The 21,485-nt window shown below is 43.1% G+C and overlaps 1 protein-coding gene across 1 annotated transcript in view; it reads left to right on the top strand.

Annotated features, from left to right (window-relative positions):
- Positions 1–21,485, top strand: part of LOC130385811 (disks large homolog 4) — a 73,003-nt gene that overhangs the window by 38,765 nt on the left and 12,753 nt on the right. Inside the window, exons 2-5 of the mRNA XM_056594517.1 lie at positions 4,354–4,515; positions 18,188–18,241; positions 19,081–19,131; positions 19,602–19,726. Coding sequence (XP_056450492.1) covers positions 4,354–4,515; positions 18,188–18,241; positions 19,081–19,131; positions 19,602–19,726 — 392 coding nt within the window. The remainder of the gene's footprint in view (positions 1–4,353; positions 4,516–18,187; positions 18,242–19,080; positions 19,132–19,601; positions 19,727–21,485) is intronic.

The raw sequence follows: 21,485 nt of genomic DNA, 5'->3' as shown, positions 1-21,485 counted from the left end.
TCTAACAGGCGGTTTATTTCGCTAGCTACCTACGCATATGTAGCTACCAGTTAGCGAAACCCAAACCTAAACAAATGGTCACCGATACACCCAGATACTTCCAGCACACACAGCTGGAAGGTACATTTCCCAGAAAACAGCAACACTACCAAGATGTTTCTAGAGAGTTGTCGGTTTATCATTCGTATGTGGCTTTCTGACTCGTTATCTCAGAAGGTTGCTCTCAGAAAAGATATCCCCCCGCCCCCCATCGACTGCGGCCATTTTTCTGTCTTCCCATATTCCCTCCCTCTCTCTCTCTCTCTCTCTCGCTCTCTCTCTCTCTCTCTCTCTCTCTCTCTCTCTCTCTCTCTCTCTCTCTCTCTCTCTCTCTCTCTCTCTCTCTCTCTCTCTCTCTCTCTCTCTCTCTTGCTGTTTCAGTGTAATGTGAGCCGGCCAGCATTGTCTCTGGCAGGCCTCTGCCACCGAGCCACAAACTCTACTCGGCTACGGTTGCTAGGCAGCTGGTCCTGGAGACAGGCGCCAGCACAATCACCTCCCCTGTCCTCCTCCCCCCCCTCCTCCTCGTCCTCCACCTCCTCCTCGTCCTCGTCCTCGTCCTCCACCTCCTCCTCCTGGTTCCACTGCGCCTCCTAAAAAGTGAAAAAGAGGGGCGGTGGAGAGAGGTACATGGCCATGACCCCCCTGAGAGACTGTTTGTGCACGCAGTCCATTCACATCTGTAGTGCTCTCGATTATCGATTGACAACGCTGGAAAGATTTGAGTTTAGGTTGTTTAGAGGAAGAAGAAAAAAAACTCAAATCCCCAAAGGCTAAAAAACAGTAGAGGAGGATTTCACCTTGTGGTTGTTGGACCGTGGTAATTACACACAGAGCTTGACCTTTCCCTTTCTTATTAAGAGTGGGCCAAAGTCTTTAAGACTCTGTCCAATAAAAGGCTATAAACATGTGACTGTACTCTGGACTGTACCATTACTGTTCTCTGACTGTAATGCTCAGATTGAACAAACCCTACTCACAACCGTTCTACGACTACGGCACTTTGATTATAATTCTATGAATTTACCATACTACGAATGTTCTATGAATGTACTACCACCATACTATGACAGTACTGTACTATGAATGTACTACCACCGTACTACGACTGTACTGACAGTACAGTTGTTATACGTACAATGAATGTATTGTGCTATGAATGTACTACTAACACCTTACTACGACTGTATTGTACTATGAATGTACTGCCACCGTACTACAATGTATTGTACTATGAATGTACTGCCACCGTACAACAACTGTATTCTCTGATGAATTTACTAACAGCGTACTACGATGCATTGTACTATGAATGTACTACCACTGTACTACTATGAATGTTCTTCCAGTGTACTTTCCCTGTACTACCGTACTACTAGAACTGTACTACCACTCCACTTCTACTTCACTACCACTGTACTACTAGTCTGGGACTACTACCACTGTGCTATGACTGTAAAAACAACTGTATTACTAGGAGTATGCAAACCCTAGAGTCCTAGTTTCCTACCACTGTACTACTGGGACTGTATGTCCACTGTACTACCACTGTACTACTGGGACTGTATGTCCACTGTGCTACCACTGTACTACTGGGACTGTATGTCCACTGTGCTACCACTGTACTACTGGGACTGTATGTCCACTGTGCTACCACTGTACTACTGGGACTGTATGTCCACTGTACTACCACTGTACTACCGCAACCATCTTCCTTGTGCGGTCATTACTACGGATGGACGGATTTTCCACATAGCTTCACCTCAGCGACAGAACCTTGCTAATTGGCACTGAGTCCAATGAACCCAGAATACCCCACTACTCTCCCCTCCTCACCCCCTAAAACCCCCACCTCTCATGTTTGTAGTGGAAAATTCTGTTGTGTGTGTGTGTGTGTGTGTGTGTGTGTGTGTGTGTGTGTGTGTGTGTGTGTGTGTGTGTGTGTGTGTGTGTGTGTGTGATTCTGTGATATCTAGCCGTGATGTGTGACCTACCATGTGTGCCTCGCGCAGTGGGCTTTGGCCTGGCGCCCAGGTGTGGCCACGTTATTATGGGTGGATCGGGGGGGTTCCCATGACGAAGCGGCCATGTTTCTGTGTGTGTGTGTGTGTAGCGGCATGAGCCGTGGTCAGGTTTGCTTTGTGTTGGCCATGGAATTCATAAAGGCACACAAGCTACAACATATATCATCTATATGCCACGGGACATGTGTGGGCTAGTTGTTAAGTGTGTGTTTGTGTGTGCGTGTGTGTGAACGCTTATTACTATTGATTGTATACTGTGGTTTATATGTTCAAGGTTTGTTTTCCCACTGGTTCAAACTCATAGACGTTTTGGTTTGTGAAACATGTAATATTGAAACATATATTTGTGTTTGTGTGTGTGTGTGTGTGTGTGTGTGTGTGTGTGTGTGTGTGTGTGTGTGTGTGTGTGTGTTTGTGTTTAAGTGCAAGTAAAATTGTTTTCACTGTTTATTTCAGTGTGTGTGTGTTATTACTCCCCTACCTTTCTGATCCCCCTGCTTCCCTCTGTGTTTCTGTGTGTGTGTTACTCTCTTACCTCTCTGAACTCTTGCTTGCCTGTGTGTGTGTCTTTGTCTGTGTGTGTATGTTTGTGTGTTTGTTTCTCTCCTGCCTTTCTGAACTCCGCTTCGTTGTATTTGTGTGTGTATTTGTGTGTGTGTTTGTGTGTGGGTGGGTGTGATTGGGGTCGACCGACCAATATTTTTTTTAATTTTACCAAATTTACAATAACATAAACTCCCCCACAAAACTTCAAAATGCCTTTAAGCATAGGTTTCATTGAAAGAGAATTATCTTAAAACAAAATGTGCACGGAGCTCGGAGCAATATTTCTTCAATTAATAAATGTTAATGCGTAACTAAATAAATAAACAAAATAGTTCCCTGCAGTTTTTATAAAGTAAATAAAATAGAAATAAATATACTGGTAAAATGTAAAACTGTAGGTACATTTTGGTCTCTTTTCTTGAGTGCATCCATCTGCAATGAGGATTTAGAGCGAGAGAGAGTTAAAAGGGTGGTCGCTAGCTGACATATGCTTAATGCACGAAATGCTTCATTTTAAGGCAAAACAGCTCTGGAAAGCCTTGAATTAGTTTCCATTATGTAACAGGAAACCTGTCATTCAAAACTAGGCTACTTCATATAGCTGAATATGTGGGCTACAATATAAACAGAGGTTACTATTCACCTCTGACAACTGAACACCATATTTGCAGGCCATGTATGGATTCATAGGTCATAGATGCAGTATCATTCTGTCTACAGTCTCTGACAGAGATCGCTTTGGGACAAACTTCATTGACGTAACGAACTATTAATTTGAATGCGATAGCTCGATCGCATTCAAATGCTCTACGAGACGCTTTTTTAACCAGCTTCTTTTGACCATGGGCTAACACGTAAAAACACAGAGTCATACAGGTCACTAATGTTACGTTCGCAATGTGGTTGATAAAATAAGTGCCAGTTGCACTTGCAGCAACGTTACTCAAAGATATAGCTATTAGCTAATACTACATCAATCAATTATTAAGTTGGTTTGGTTAACTGCATATCCCTGCCTCAAAGTGAATTATTTTTGCATTTTCGGAGGTTGAACTGAGGAACTGGGCAGGCCTGTTGTCGTATATATTGATCATAAGATTTGTGTTTTTGAAACATCGAGGATAGAGGATTGGGATGCTTATTGCCATTTTGTCAATACCTGCTGCCTGACCTTTGAAACAAAGCTTGGCACGCTCACCAGAGCTCGAGTCGGCAAATGCCTTCCTATGTGCCTGTCGCTGGTGTAGTGTTATGAATGTGTGTCAGGGTTTATGGATTTGTTGAAAAATATAGGTACTGTGTAGAGCAACCCCTCGAAGAGTTAGTTAAAAAAGATACAACAAGGCTTCTGGTGCCTCTTTTCTGTTTGATGAATACGATACAGGAGTATATCATGTTTCATGAAGATACGTCAAAAGTACTTAAACCCGTCACAGATTATCTCGGAGGTCCTGAGGACGTCTCCAGGTCGGAGATAGTTATGCGGCACCGTAGCATTCAGCGGAGCCAGGTTACTAATCTTGACATTTAACCAATCAGAAATGTTGCTGAGATTTTGCTCTGGACCACAGAGTTGTGGCTGTGGACAGAGAGGGGAGGCTGTGTCATAAATGATGGATTCCGATAATTGTAAGAATGCCGAATATCGAAATCCGATAATTTGCAAGACCTATAATCAGGTACCAGGTTGAGTGGTGTTCTCCGCCCCCACCTGAAGCCCCTCTGGTATGTGTGTCCCTAACAGAAGTACAGGTACCAGGATGAGGAGACGCCCCCCCTGGAGCACAGTCCATCCCACCTGGCCCCAGGGAAGAGCGCAGAGATGCTGCACATGAGCGACAAGAACCTGGCCGCCATGGAGGCCCTGCACGGATACACACCACACACACACATCTCTCCTGTTAAGGTAGGACACACACACACAGACACACACAAACACACACACACACATCTCTCCTGTTAGAGTAAGGCCCACACACACACACAAACGAATAAACATCTCTCCTGTAAGGTAGGACAAACAAACACACACACACACACACACACACATAAACATCTCTCCTGTTAGAGTAGGGTGCGCACAAACACAATAACACCTCTTCTGTTAAGATAGGACCTACACAAACACATAAAGGATATAAACATAAACATAGATGAAATAAAATAAAACTCTTGTCACTCTTGAAGGTAGTATGCTAATGGAACCACACACACACACACACACACACACACACACACACACACACACACACACACACACACACACACACACACACACACACACACACACACACACACACACACACACACACACACACACAGAGAAGTAAACACACACACACATCTCCAGTGACGGCAGGACTAGACAGACCCACCAGAGACCCGCATACTCACTGGACTAAACTTCTGAGGACTCAGATGGTCAGACTGGACTATCAAGAGTCAGTCCTCAAAAGTACTGTCAAGCCAACACATCTCTCTGGTCTACGCAGGACATGTGTGGATAGATTCTAATGGACACACACACACACACAAACACAAACACAAACACACTCGCATCACGCTCTTGCATGTAACCCAACGACCTGGCGATGTGCAGATACACAAACACCCGACGCCCTTCTTCAAATGCTGCATGTGTTCCCTCGAGGGATCAGATCAGCTGGTGGCAACATAAACATCTATACGTCTCAGCTTTCAGACGATCAGGCCAAAGTCGATGGTCCGCCATCGCTACTTCATTTGAATATTTATGGTTGATAAACTAAAACATAATTGCAATCTAATAGGATATTGCTCACTATCAAAACAGTGTTTTGCATATTACATTTTTATATTAAAGGGGACATATTATGAAAACGACACTTTTCCTGGGGGTTGGGGTGATGTTTTTGGTCTCTGATGCTCCCAAACGCATACAAACTTTGAAAAAAGTCTGTACATGATTTTTTGAGTGAGATATGCATTTCTGAAAGTACCCCGCCTACATTTACCAAACGAGCGAGTCAGTTTCGGCGCCCCCTCCTACGTAGGAAGGGGGCACATTTGAATATTTCCTCCCACTTCCCCACTCCCCTCCAATCAGAGCATAGCTACGATTTTGTGGAACAGCGGACGAGCAGCTCCGGCGGGGGGATTACAATCCCTCTTCGGCGGCAGTCCAGAGGAGGAGACATGGAGGAGAAAGGGATTGTACTCCCGGAGCTGAGCTGCCGGACTGCCGCCGAGCTCCCCGCTCCGGACTGCCGCCAAAGCTTCGGCAGCAGTCCGGCAGCTCCGGCGGTGTACTCCAGGTGCTAAACTGCCGCTGAAGCTTCGGCGAGTCTTGCGGCAGTCCGGCAGGTCTGGCGGGGAGAGCTCGGCGGCAGTCCGGCAGCTCAGCTCCCGGAGTACAATCCCTTTCTCCTCCATGTCGCGGTTCATGGACTTCAGAGAGTCAAGGCCCCCGCTATAACGAGTCTTTAGTTGTTGTGGAAGTACCAGAGATGGCAGACGCAGTCTTTATGATTCATAATATGCTCTGAGGCGCACATAGCTTTTGGCCGTGATATTAGATATAATATTATATAAATGCCTATGTATTATATAATATTATTATTATTATATTATATTATATATATATTGAGCTCCAGGAGTCCGCAAACGGCAACAATCACTTCTCCTCCATGCTGTGGTTCACTCTTACAGCTCATTGGTCAATGGGCAGCAGCTCATTTGTATTAAAGCTACAGACACCAGAAACAGCGCATTCTGAAGGGACTGAAACAGAGGGGAATAGGGGAATTAGGGGCATATTTTTCCTTAAAGCTATTTCCAGCAAACAGCTTCAAAAACATGTTTTCTAGAACTCATATACTATGTTTACTTGTTGGAAAACACCATAATATGTCTCCTTTAAGCTGTATTTATATTTCACCATTATACTTCATAGCAGTAAAGAAGAGAGATAGAGAGATACAAAGGGGGAGATATACACTGTAGATAGAGTGAGAATGCAAGAGAGAGAGAAGCCAGTGCTAAAGGAGGAGATGAGGACGCTGGACCAGACAGCGGCTAATGGCTGTACACGTAGGAACAGGTGTCGCCAGTAGTAACCTGATCATGGTCTCTCTTCAACCGGACCCTTAATGGATGTTTACTGTAACTACAGCCTCCAAGATGGCGGTCATTGCAGAATAATAACTAATACGCAGCAACGCGTGTCTTTGCTTAGCCTCCTCCATTTATATACTTTAATACTCTCCTCTGAACTCTCATTCTTTTTGTTTTTTTGAAGTTTAATTAATTATTAACTATAGTTTTTTTTTATTTAGTCATACAAAGAAAGTGTGTAAAAGGAAAATGGTGCTGTGTGATATTTTCGATGCAGACTACAGGCTAAAGCATAAATCATTGTTTCAGTGTTTTGCTATAGTATCCATCTAGAAAACTATTGCAACAAAACCTATTTCTTAAAATTTGCCATTGTAAGAAAATGTCAGTGGTTCTGAAAGTGCATTCACTTGACCCTGTGTACTTCAATGGAGACACCTTCCTTGTGACACCATTATGAGGTCATTAAAATTGTATCATGATTTCATTCCGAGGTCATTGTTCATGGTGTTATAATGAGGTCAATACTGTTTTATTAGGATTGAATGAATATGATGCTATAATGAAGTCTTTGTGACTTCATGGTCATTACGGTGTCTGTGTCTGGTCACCACGAGGTCGCGTTGAGGTCTTTGACATCGGCCCTGTCTTCACTTGATCTCCTGAGTGCATTCCGGGATTGAGCGTCCGTTATGTGACATCATTGTCTCACGTTTCTCTTCCCTTTGTGCTACACCACTTGCTGCACAGTGACGTCACTGTTATGCGTACCATGTGACCCACGTGACACAGTGTACCACACGATTCAAGTCGTAGTAGATTTCACTGAAATACTATTATAAAATCGAATATGGCTTTATAGGCCAGCCTATGGTGGAAATTTGCTTTTGGCCTTACCTCAGTGACACTAAAACAGACAAAAAGAGTATAAAATAAACATATAAATATAAAGATTAAGGCACATATTTTTGTTTGATTGCAGCAGTTCATGGCAGTTCATCAGGTTTAATTAATAATGATACATAATAGAGTAATTGCATTTACTACAATGACCTTTTGTAAACATTGCAGTAGTCATCCTAGAAAAGGCTCTGTTGATATAAGCTAAAGTGAAAAGGAGCTCCTTTTACATATTAGTTAAAATAACCTTGTGTACATCTTAAATGGAACCAGCGTGTTTGTGTGCGTATGTGTGTACATAGAGAGGAACCCCTGAAATCGTCCATCAGACCATAACACCCTCCTCACACATGACCAGCACAGCCCTGTGTTGACATCACGGATCAAATGACCGTAAAGGAAATTCAACCCAATACATGCAGTCCATAGATATGTCAGGTTAAAGATCGATGAGGATCACAACGATGATGTGAGTATTAAAGCTGTCTGTTTATGTTCTCTGAAGATGTCTCCTCCGGCCGGTAACCTACCTTTAAAAGCCGCCTTTGGTTTTCAAAAAACTTTCTATAAAATTTAACAAGAAAACTCTACAGTGGTCGCGGCATACCGGGTCTCCCAAGCCTGAAATTGAGACGTCCTACAATAACAGGATATCTCACAGAACTGACATCGCTCCAACTCCACCCAACGAACAAGGAATCATTTAAAATGGCGTCTGTCCCTCATCACCACCGAGTGGCCATCTTGATTGCGGTGCCCAATGACCCTTCTTTTCTCCTTCTTCTTCTTCTTCTTCTTCTGCCTCCATGTTGTCTCCCCAGCCTGTGTTGATGTCCTCGGGACACACGCCGATGTACACCTCCGCCGTTTCCACGCTGGTAAGAGATGTGGTGTAGCGCCTCCAGCGCCGCCACTCGCATGGTCGCCGCCGGTCATGCCATTCGGAGTCGTCACCCACCATGAACACCATCACGCATTATCACCCATCATAAAGAGGATGAAACCCACAGGAAGTGACCTGTGGTCCACGCCAAACCCACTGTTTTGAAAAGGAACAAATATTTTAAGCATTGTAAGGCGAGATCGGATGGGGAAGGGAGAGAGAGAAAGCAGAAGGGAGAGAGGGTTAGGGAGAGAGAGAAGGAGGTCTCGGGGATAGAGCTTTGGAGTTAGGGTTAGTTAGCAGTGGTTATCTGTTAAACTAGGCAACGCTGATTTAGTTGTTTTTCATGATTGTCTTGAATATTACCAGAAAGTTTAGATTTTAGAATTTAATGTGTCATCCTCCTTTTACTTTGATTCACAGTGTTTCATGTGCTGCTTCGAACCATTAGCATTCATTAATCTTAACATCTGAACAAACTGCCTTATGTGCAATGTGTTGTCCCAGAATTAATCGGTAACATAATGTAGTTGTAGTGTTTGTGTGTGTGTGTGTGTCTGTGTGTGCCCGCTTGTGTGTAATTTGTGCTTTTGCTAGTTTGTGACAGAATGTTGTTTAATAAGATGGTTATTTGCACTGTACATTGTATTTTTCCATGTTTGTGGTAGCCTGAGTTGGCTAGCATAACACTCCTACAGGATAATATGGATCAATGTGTTTGTGCAGTCTGAGCTATGTAGCACAGCGCTCCTACCCTGGTGATTGGTAACTCTGCTAGTGTAGCCTGAGCTGACTAGAACAGAGCTCCTACCCAAGATATTGATAACTCTCTGGGGGTGTTGTCCCAGTAAGTACACTCACTATGGGATACAGATAAATCCTCCTGGTGGATCGATACGCATTCCCTCCCTGGTTCCTTCTCACCAGGCCAGTGCACTTTTATCCAGTTTGACTGGGAAATGGATCATGTTACTGAAAGTGAGAATGTCCTTTTGCTTTTCGTATCGATGTTGACCACTTCCTGTGGGGCGGTATTCTCTTTGTGCTTGTTTTGCTGATAATCATTTGGAAAGAGGAATGGTGTTTTGTGCGGTGGAGGACGGTGGCCTGTAGGTGTCAGTGTTGAACTGTTGAGAATGACATCCATAACCTTCAAATGCTCTTATGATGCTCTTAAAGTCTGTTAATGCAGTGATCCAAGACTGCAAAGTAGATGCCACATACTCAAATAATTCTGGCCCAAAATGTATCTTAATTATATACAACAGAAGCCTCTAACGGGTGACAATCCACAATATTATTTTTAAATACATCAATATATTTAATGTGTTATGATAAGACATGTATTTCCATGTGCCTCAAATACAAAAGATGTAATGCATGAATATGCTTTGCTGTACGTATCGTGACAAGTGGTCTAGGAAGATACTAGGTAAATCATATAAAACAGCATGCATTATACATTTAACCTAATACAATCCTATACTTCATATAGAACATATCTTAGTGGTCCATGTTTTCAACAATAAGAAGGGAACATCAGAACCAGGAAGGAACGGTCTGAGCAGAAGTACGAAGCCAAAATTCTTAATCTAACCCCAAAGAAGACACCCAATACGTAATATATGCATTTTATCATGGCTTCTACTCTTTTTATCTCTAAATCTATGGCTGTCTTTTCCTCGCAATTTGGGAAGGGGTAACCGATTAGGTTTTTTCTTTGGTTTTGGAGGGCTACATAAATTATTCAGTGCACAGATTTGGGGATAAACACTATTATTAAACAGATGTGACTTTCAACTAGGCCACAAACTGTTTGATCAAAAAGTGAATTCCTAAACTCCATCAGAAATGTGGTAAATGTTTTACACCGTGCCGAGGACTCTGAGAGGTTTCAGAGATGGAAATGGGGGAGCGTTTTTTAAAGGATCTGCACTCTAATCTCTCAATGTGCTGATTTGAAATTCATGTGTAATATGGTTAACTGATGTTAGTTCAACTATGCTTTACTCCCTGGTTCACCGCCAGGTGTGATGTTGAATAGCCATCTCAAATGTACCCTGTGGTGTCATCACAGATGGGAGCTTCACCCAGACGTGTGATACACGGTGTATAATAAGGTCTTGGCGTGAGATGTGGAAGCGGTCCAGCACGCTATAGGTGGTTACACCCTGCTCGCTTTGTTACACAAACAAGGTCCACTCTGCCCTCTGCTCATCCTCACCTCCCTGCTAAAAATAACCATGGCGGACAAACTTACTCTCCTCCTCCTCACCACTCCTCATTGCCCTCCTCCTCCGCCTTCCTTTCATCCTCCGCCCTTCACTCCTTCCTCCTACCTCTCCTACTCCTTCCTCCCTTACTTTCACACCTTCCTCCTACCTCTCCTACTCCTTCCTCCCTTACTTTGTCCTCCTGTCTTCCTTCTCCTCTCTCCTTCCTTTCCCCACCACCTTCCTCCTCCTCCTCCCCCTCCTCCACTTCCTCCCCCTACCTCCTCCTTGTTCCTCCTTGTCCTCCCTTTCATCCTCCCCCCCCCCGCCCCCTCCTCTCTCCCTCTCTAAACATCTCTCTCATGCTCCACCTTCTCCACGCTGAAAGGAATGGGTTGCCAATTCCACCGTTTTTTTGTGTTAATAGATAGAGATTCTATAACAGCTTTTTGTACTGCTTTCCCCCCGTTTCTCGACTGCAGGGACTCCCTCAACTACTCCCTCGTATCTAGTCCCAATCTTTATTCACAGCGTCCTCCTCCTCCTCCTTTCTTCTTCTTTCTTTAATAAATGTATAAACCCGTCCCCGCAGCTCCTCTGTAATTACTGCTACAGCTGCAGAGCAGGTCCGCTGGGAGAGAGACATAGAGGGAGTGGGGGGGGGGGGGAGAGAGAGAGAGAGAGAGAGAGAGAGAGAGAGAGAGAGAGAGAGAGAGAGAGAGAGAGAGAGAGAGAGAGAGAGAGCGAGAGAGAGAGAGAGAGAGAGAGAGAGAGAGAGAGGCAGTAGGCAAAGTAAAGAAAGAAATGCATCGGCCCCTCATCCATCGAAGAGAGTGGGTACAATTGGTGAGAGAATGTATTGGACAGGTAGAGCAAGAGAAACGTTGTTTAGATATGGAAAAAAGTTAGTTGACAGCTCCACCTTCACGGGTGCTTTTCATAGCTCTGCTCACGATGTGTGAGCAGAGCTGCGAACCACATGTCTTCTGTGTATAATGGGATGCAAGGCTGTGAAGGGCAGTGCATGTTCCATCTAAAAAGTTGTGTGCAAGAGTATTGGATTTCTCAGAGTTAACTGTTTGCTCTCCTTAGCAATTTCAGGCGCCATTACAGCAAAACTGTGGAATATTGCTTTGGTGCAAGAGGTTATTAACGCCCGGTGATGTATCACATCGTGCAATTAGTTTCATAAATCTATCCTAGACCCACCCCCAACCCAAACCAGGTCATTATCTCTGGATTATGGGTCTGTGTCCATGGTGCTGATGCGCTGCATGCGCTACAAACAGGAGGGATGAGCACAGCGCTTGGGCTACTTGGTCATTTTGCGATATAGTGCACTTTTCTAGGGACAATGAATCGGGTAATATAAGTTTTTCCTCCGCTTGTGTTTAGGAAACAGTGAGCACATTAATTGACATGATTACTTTGTCACCGTGGAAATAAGCATCCTAATGGATGCTCATTTCCACGGTGACTTCCATCCATCCAAACCTTTCGGCTCAGAGTCAAACACCCTCTCCTCCACCGCACTGTCCTGCCTTGCGTTTAGTACTGCGATTTGTGTGCACTGTGCGGGTCATCGTGACTCCTGGTCCATTTCAGGATCCATCCCTTTGTGACGTCACAATGTGGGGGCGTCCGTCCGACTGTAATCACTTGATGGCTGGACTCTGTGACCAATCAAAGACTGGGATTGATCTGTCCATCATGTACCTCAGTGGGCATGCCCACTTGTGAGGTCACAAGTGGGATATCTCTTGAGTGTGATATCGATGTCGGGAGGACAGCTCCTCACATCACTGGCCACACCTTTCTGAGGCTGTGATCACCTCAATTATATATTTATATAGGTCAATATTTTGAATTAGATTATACTATTATGCTATACTATTAGACTATTAATTCATTCATTCGATTATATTATCATACTGTACTAGTAGTACTATTTATTTCTTCACATTTCCAGTGTTAATTATTAATTCAACATTGTGGAAATTTACTTATAGAGCAGGGCTCCTCTGTGCTGTGGTTTTGTCTGCATGTGTTTGCTTCTGTGCTCATTCTATATGATACAATGTATGTGTACGTGTGAGTGTGTGTTTGTGCGTGTGTGTGTGTTGTTTTAATTGAACAGCACCAGAACAAGTTCCTATCAATTTCTGTCGATATGGCAGTAAAAGTACTGAACTTGAACTGCTGAAATTGCAAGAAATATCGAGCTTCCTTCTCCATATTTTAGCCCTTGCTTTCTTGGCTATCCAACACGTTAACCAACACAAAGAGGAATGAAGAAAAAGTAAAAAATAGGAAAATAAAACGAACATTACAAAATACAACAATCTCATTGTTTAAACATAATGGCAGAGACTGTACACACTGCTGTCGCTCTTCCATCGTCATAGTAACGGTGATTTTGGCTATGCCTGATTCTGAATGAGTGCGAATGCACGTCTGTGTGTGTATTTGTATGCAAATATTTGTGTATTGTGTGTGAGTCTATGCAAGTGCGGGTGTGTTTGGGAGTCTATATACATGTGTGAGTGTGTGTGAGTGTGTGTGTGTGTGTGTGTGTGTGTGTGTGTGTGTGTGTGTGTGTGTGTGTGTGTGTGTGTGTGTGTGTGTGTGTGTGTGTGTGTGTGTGTGTGTGCGTGCGTGCGTGTGTGTGTGTGTGTGTGTGAGCTACTGTCCTAGGCCGGCTGAAGTGTAGGAGTCCTCGTGCTGCCACATCAGGCTCTCCAGCGTGACACACACACGCTGAGACAGCCGAGTAATTGCCGTCCAACTTTCCTCCTCCTGCTCTCTCCCTCGAGAACTGGAGACGGGGGGCGAGAGAGTGGATGTGTAGTGCACTCTGGTGGAAGACAGGGAGGGAGGGAGAGAGTCATGCTGAGGGAACCAAAGAGAGTGAGGGAGAGAGAGAGGGAGACAGAACATAGAGATGTGGAGAGAGAGAGAGAGAGAGAGAGAGAGAGAGAGAGAGAGAAATATAGAGAGACACAGAGGAATATGTGCATATATATATGTATAGAAATAAAGACAGAGAGAATAAGATGACAATATTTATAAATTGAAAGATATAAATTAAGATAAGGAGAGGCAGGGTATAGGCAGTAAGCTATTTATATAGAGATACACAGAGAGAGCGAGAAGTTGAGGTACAAAGAGAGCCAGAGAAAGTAATAGACAGAACTAGAATTACAGAGAAAGAGAGAGAGAGAACTGGAGGTAAAGTGAGGTAGGGAGAGAACTGGATGGAGAGGACGGTAGAGATAGAGGGAGAGAGGGAGGGAGAGAGATAACTAGACTAATAGAGAGAGAGAGAACTGGATGGAGAGGAAGGTAGAGATAGAGGGAGAGAGAGAGGGAGAGAGATAACTAGACTAATAGAGAGAGAGAGAACTGGAGGTAAAGTGAGGTAGGGAGAGAACTGGATGGAGAGGAAGGTAGAGATAGAGGGAGAGAGAGAGGGAGAGAGATAACTAGACTAATAGAGAGAGAGAGAACTGGAGGTAGAGTGAGGTAGGGAGAGAACTGGATGGAGAGGAAGGTAGAGATAGAGGGAGAGAGATAACTAGACTAATAGAGAGAGAGAGAACTGGAGGTAGACAGAGAGAGAGAACTGGAGGTCGAGTGAGAGAGAGAAATAGAGGGAGAGAGAGAGAGATGTAGAGAGGTTGGAGAGGAAGAGGAGTGCGAGGAAGAGCAGGAGAGATAGCGGGAATGTTACGCAGCCATCCAGGGTAGAACACGCAGGACCTCTGGGCGTTTCACCATTGCGTCGTCTGCTCTTTGGTCGTTTTGTTTCTTTCGTGAGATGGATCTCTGATGAAGAGGAGGAGGAGGCAGCGGTTTATTTTGGGCGCGTTGCTTTGGAACGAGGTCGTTTCTCCGAGGGATTCTCCAGCCCAGCCGGGGAACACTGGGATCCCCTCAAAACTGCAACCAGGATAGTACTTTAAACTGCGCAAGTATACTGGAGTACCTTCCACTAGCAGTATATCTGATGCTCAGATCATAGTACAATACTTTAAACTGTGAGGAGTACACTGGAGTACCTTCCACTAGTATATTACTGCTCAGATCATTGTATAATACGTTATACAATGAGGAGTATACTTGAGTTACTTCCACTAGCAGGATATTGTAATACTGTTCAGATCATAGTACAATACTTTACACTGCGAGGAGTATATTTTTGAATATCTTCCACGAGTGTATTACTGCTCAGATCATAGTACAATACTTTACACTGCGAGGAGTATATTGGAATATCTTCCACGAGTGTATTACTGCTCAGATCATAGTTCAACACTTTACACTTTGAGGAGTATGCTGGAGTAGCTTTCACTAGCAGTATAGTGTATTACTGCTTAGATCATAGTTTGATACTTTAAACTGCGAGTATAATGAAATACTTTTCACTAGCAGTATAGTGTTATACCGGGTGACAGGAATACTTTCTGATATTATATTTGTCCCACTAGTATACTGCAATGCTGTCTTATTACAATCGAACACATTCTATTATGAAGATTACATGCTGTATTGTGTCAAATGTTTGAGTTGACCTTATCTAAAACGATGCTTACAGATTGAGTAAAAGATAACGATCCAGAAGTTATTATATTTTGACTCTAGTGCTCTGTTATATGGAGCCGGTTTTTTGGATGCATATGACCTGTTTTAGTACGCCATGATGTCGTGACTCCTAGCTAAATTCGCTACGGAACATCAGTACTTGGACGTTTTTCGAGTGAAGAAGCTACTAGAACAGCTAGCATACCAACTGCTGTGTGGTTGGGATGTAAACGACGGCCGTTGCCAAATCCTGCGCCGGAGATATCAACCAATTTTGAACAGTCATGTTGATGTCCGTCTGGTATGCCAAAAAGATGGGCTCTCGTTTTATCCACAACGTGCGCAAAGCCCGGAGTCAGCATACACGCCTGATGGTAGGAGCCCTGTGGAATATGGTGGTATTGTTCTAATACCACTAATATAATACTAGCGTGTGTTTCAACTATTACTGCTGGGTTCAGGATTTTAAATTAAATACCGAAAAAATATAAAATGCTATCGGAGGGGCGTTGACATTTCTGCTTTGAAACCTTCATGTGAACTCATGCATCTGTGTTTTTGTTGGCTGAATATCCCTACCCACATACCAGATATATGTTCGAGCACAAATGACACAAAACCAATACGGCTCAACTAATAACAAACAGGGAGACTGAATGCACATATGATCAGACTTGTGTATAGATTCATATGTGCTATTCATATTCAAGACCAAACCCAATGAAACCAGAAGACGCCGAAACTTCAGACCACGAGACATCAACATCCATGAGCGAACACATTTAATTAGGGCTGCACTACCCTAAGGTCAAGACCGTCTGGAGAATGTTGTTTTGGCTCATTTATCTTTATTTATTTATTTATTTATTCATTTATTTATTTATTTATTTACAGTGGCCCTATTTCTTTCTTTCTTACTCACTTCTTTATTTATTTCAGGCTTCCCTTCTTTTTGCCTGTCTTTCTATTTGTCTGCCTGTCTGTCAGTCTGTCCGTCGGCCTGTCTATGACTTACTCTGTCACTTCAATGACCTCTCTTCCTTTCATCCCCTGCTTTGTCTCCCTCTTCTTCCTTCCCTCTTCCTTTGTCGTTTCGACTTCATCTCTGTCCGTCGATCCATATCTCACTGTCTCTTTAAAAGTCTCTCTCCCCTTTGAACCCCTTCTTCTCCTTTCCCTCTCTCTCCCCCTCTTTCATCCTCTCTTCCGCTGACACTGACAGGAGCACGCTCTGTGTTCAGGATGGCAGGAGAAAGCCTTTTCATGTAGCTCATGTAGCTTAGCCGCAGAGTCGCCCCCCTGTCCAACCCACGCGCTTCCATATTCAGATAACCACTGGGATACGTTCTGACATTGCAAAGTAACACCGGATATGATTAACCACAAGTTACTGGTGTTGTTTTTTTATTGAAGGACTCCTCCTGGGTGTATTTTCTTCAGGGCACCCTGGGACGCTGTTCAGGGTGTTTTCATATCAATTCAATGCATTGCTGTATGTTTTTACTGCACATAATCCAACCAACATGTTAGGTAGTAATTACAGATCAATCAAAAATGATCCATAATTGTATTACCAACCCTTACCTCCTATACATGGGAAGTAAGGGATAGGGAGTATATATTTGTATATATATATATTTATATATATATATATATATATATTTATACATACCAGTGTGTCATACTCTGTATCCATGGTTTATAATATATAATATTTGTAGAGTATATCCCCTATATGTCTACAGAGGAAGTACACATGAAGGCAACATAACATGTGTGCAATGTTTGACTGTGTTCCTTTCCTAAACCTCACACAATCACTTTGTGACTCTGGTATTCAAGCATTATGGTTACTGAGAAATGGCAGTTTGGTAAACATGGAGACATTCAAGCCATTTGTACTCCGGACCGATAAGAAAGAGAATAACAGACAGATAGAGATGGGAAAAGAGAGAGAAACCGAGAGCTAGCTAGAGAGATGAAGAGAGACATATGTATAGATATAGAAAGAAAGAGACGGAGAGGGAGAGAAAGAGAGCTAGTAGAGTACATATGGCTGGAAAGACAGGTCGGGAAAGACAGATGGATATATATATATATAAAAGAGAGGGAGAGATGGAAACAGAGAGAGAGATAGAGAGAGATTGAGGTTGTTTGAACACAGATTGAGGGTTAAAATTTCTGTCTGCTTGACCCCTTCTATCGGTCTGCAGATGAGGTACACTTTGACGTTACACTCAATCCTAGCACCTGCCATTGGACACAAGAATATGGAGCTGGTTCTGGGATGGTATGGATTAGAACAAACCAATTCGTCCTCCTTTGTTAATGTGTGTATGTAGAAGAGAGAGAGTATGAGTGAGGAGTGAGGAGAGCATGGAAGAGAGACTGCATGTAAAAAACCACCACTTTGTCAATGCGTCTGTAATTCCATTGACCCGCCATTCGCTGCATCACCTTCTTCCTCGTTAGCAAGAATCTTGAGTGCTGTCACTGTCTATGTCTCTCAGATTTCACAATGTACCACTTCAGCACTGACCCCATGAGCCACATATTTATGTGGACACTAGTAATCTCAATTTTATTCATCTGTATTGGGGCATTACAGGAAAATCACAATGGCTGGTTCCCGGGACATTATTTGAATAAAGGTGTTTCAAAGTTGATGACCTTTTCATTGATTGCTTTGTGTCCTCTTGTGAACATTGTGTGTTTCCCCAATCTACCGGTGCCGGCTAACTATCTCAGCTCTCTGCTAACTTACTGACGGAGAGACTGAGATAACAGGCATTCATGTCTCAATGTCATTCAGCAGATGTCATTGTTGCATTGTTGAACTGGGAGATCTCGCTAGCTAGCTGCTCAAATTGCCTAACAAGATTTCTTACAGTTTTTCTTTCTTCCCACAGGGAAATTCTCCCCCAATGGTTGTGAACACGGACACACTCGACGGCTCGCCATACGTAAGACTTCTGTTGAATCCTCCTCATTGAAAATACCTTGAGAAAAGACCTATAGATGATGATACAGTTATGTAATGTTTATGGGATGGAGTTTGGGGTCATTTTGTCACTTCCATGCCAGGAACAGTCAGATCATCATACTACCTAGGTATTGAATTAAAATGTGTTATACATACAGTATGCTCTGACTAGATCACAATTTTTTCTTTTTTATAAAATTCCATCTTAAATTTGAACAAACCTCTAAACAGGGTTCCTAACTTCCCTCTGATTGACTCTGACACCACTATGCTGGTAACTGTTTTCTAGGTCAGAGACCATAACAAGTTTCATAATTCTATCCCTCTTCTGGGATTGGCTTAATTTTCCGCCACGTACCTTGTGTGTCGCTTACTTGTTTAGCCTGAAGGCGAACTGGGCTGTAGAAGTGGTGTTCATTATCAGGTACAAGCCAAGTACAGGACTAGCTCTGAATACATATTTCCTCCATGGCGTATGAGTAACAGACAGTGTTGTTATTTTCTGTGTCGAAACTCCCTCGGCAAAAACATGCTGTTTGATTAGCAACACACAGAGTAAGCAGAGTTCAATACATATTTTACACACAGAAAGAAACGGCTGAAAAATCATGTCCACTACAATTTCTTCAGTGAACGGCTGAAGGTTATGACTTCAGCTGAAGGTTATGACTTGACACAGCTGAAGGTTATGACTGAAGGTTATGACTTGACATAATAAAATGTCAATATGACCAAACACTGTTCAACAGTAACTAATTTGCAATTACTGTTTTCAGCTTAATCAATTGACCAGTACGTGTATAATCATTCTCTGCACAGGTAAATGGAACCGAAGGAGAAATCGAATATGAGGAGATCACATTGGAGCGAGTGAGTTCTTCACCGTGAGCTTTGACACCAGAACCTTAGCCTCTCTCTCTCTCTATTTATTTGCACATGCTCATCTTTTTCCGCCACACAATTCTGATGCCATTGATTGTGGAGTTACATTTCCTATACGCATATAGCCTAGCATAAAACACTGACGCTGCTTAAGATAGTTCAGGGGGCTAATGTTATCATGAATGATGGCTAAGGGCAGGGTAATAGTGGCTAGGGTGTTCTGTGTCAGATCACTAGTGGCCACAATCTGCCTACTGGTAGGCTGTGGATATCAGAGATCAAACCCATGATCAACATGCCCTAACCTGCTCCTTAATAACATATTCACTGTTCATTTCATTGGATAAAATCCCCCTGAACAGCTAAATAGTAATTAGTCTGTTTTTCGTGACTTACTTTGACCTACTTCACTGCTACCCGCCTAGCTCACTGTTGGTGTTGCGTGCGTCTCACCCCAGGGGAACTCAGGTCTGGGCTTCAGCATCGCCGGGGGAACTGACAACCCCCACGTGGGAGACGACCCCAGCATCTTCATCACCAAAATCATCCCTGGGGGCGCGGCGGCCCAGGACGGCCGTTTGAGGTAAGACCCACAATGCATTGCTCTCAGGCTGAGATCCCTAAACCCTGAGCTTAACCAGAACCCAACCCTAACCTCTGCCTCTGTCCAGGCTCTAGACTATGCGTGTCTTGAGGTAATTAGTGGAACTTAAGAAGCACTTTTTCATTTTACATTCTATATTAATAAATTCTCTATTCTAATTCTTACATTCCATACTTTCACATTCTATATTCTGCATTTTGAATTCTTCATTATCTAGCACAGGGCAGAACGGTATAACCTTGTAATAATTTGCTTTTCCATTGAGATAGTATGTTTGCACATGTCACATGTGTAGAGAACACATCACATGAATAGTGATCTTCATAACCTGTGATGCTCCTGATGTCAAAACAGGTTTTGTGGTCAGGGTGTTTGTCTACAAGCTGAAATGTTCTCGGTTTAAACCCAATTCTGCACAGTCTACCCGTATCCATCTTTTATGCATAATTCCTAACCACAAACTGCACCTTAAACACATACATGTACAAGTTAACTCTGAATACAACTATCTGGTAGATAAAACAATTGCAAAATATGCAATAGATAAAGTACGTATGATCCCACGGCCATGTTCATAATCCATATTATATGCTTTGCATCAACAAAATCCATGAATTATTTGGCTGGTGTCAGCAGCGGTTCTGCTTCCATGTGCAGTTCCCTTGGTTTTCTACACATGGGACTGTCACTTCTTTCCTCTGAATGCCATCGCAAAAAAGCCTGACTTCCTCCTCCTGAATGTAGAACACACTATAAACATGCCCTGGGAAACATCAGGGATGGTATGGCTGTATGTTTGAAGATGTGGTGAGGTAGCCACTGTGTTTATAAATAGTTCTGACATGTGTTGTATCTTTCATACTCCGATGCTCAGAGAAAATGGGCTAGTGAGCCACGCAAGGTTTAAAAATGTAAACTTTAAAGACGCAAACTTTGATGCAATGTTGATGTGTGAATCTGGGGAATCTGAAAACATACAAAGAGTATGTTTTTTTCGGGCAATGTGGGAAAACGTTACCAATGCTGAGAGCTGGTCTAAAAATGTCCACGTCGCTTCACATCGTGTAGAGGAAACCTTTGAGAATTACCTTGCCGCGTCATTTCATAGTCTTTGTCGTAGCTGCATTTTCATTTTCTTTGCTGTAGTTTCCATCATATTCCGCCTAGATCTGCATAGCTTATGACTTTGTGGTGACTCACGATTCTCTGGGTGGGGCGTTACAGGCAGCACAAAAGGGGACAGGTTAACCTGCACTTGACCCACGTGTGTGCACAGTTTGATCGACGTCAAATAGCCCTGGGATGACAGCCTTGTGTGCTTTCTTTACAGCCGTTGTGTAAAAGCCTGATATTAGAAAAGTGTGCTTCCTGCAGTGGATTGACTTTGAATGCTAATGCCAATCAATATGTATGACAAAAGGATTGATTATGCTGTGTACACCTTGTCACTCTACTGGCCAATGATGGAGTGTGATTGGCTCTTCTGGGTTCCCTCTTCGAGAGACATGCATGTATACAAAATAAATGGTTTAATATTCCGTGATAAGTTCACTCTTTTAGCTCTCAGGTCATGTTTAAGCATTTAAGTTAAATTCTTAACTTTAATGTTGGAGGTAAGCCATGATAAGTCATCCGTTAAGGTGACAGATTGAACTCTGGTTCACATTGATCTAAAATATTAAATAAGTAATAGTCACAAGGGTTTGAGCAACATGAAACAAACAAAAGCACAACAAAA

This window comes from Gadus chalcogrammus, chromosome 7 (genome assembly GCF_026213295.1).
Source record: "Gadus chalcogrammus isolate NIFS_2021 chromosome 7, NIFS_Gcha_1.0, whole genome shotgun sequence".
Lineage (NCBI taxonomy): Eukaryota > Metazoa > Chordata > Actinopteri > Gadiformes > Gadidae > Gadus > Gadus chalcogrammus.
Note: the sequence above shows the minus strand (reverse complement) of the source record. Positions and strands in the feature narration are given on the sequence as shown.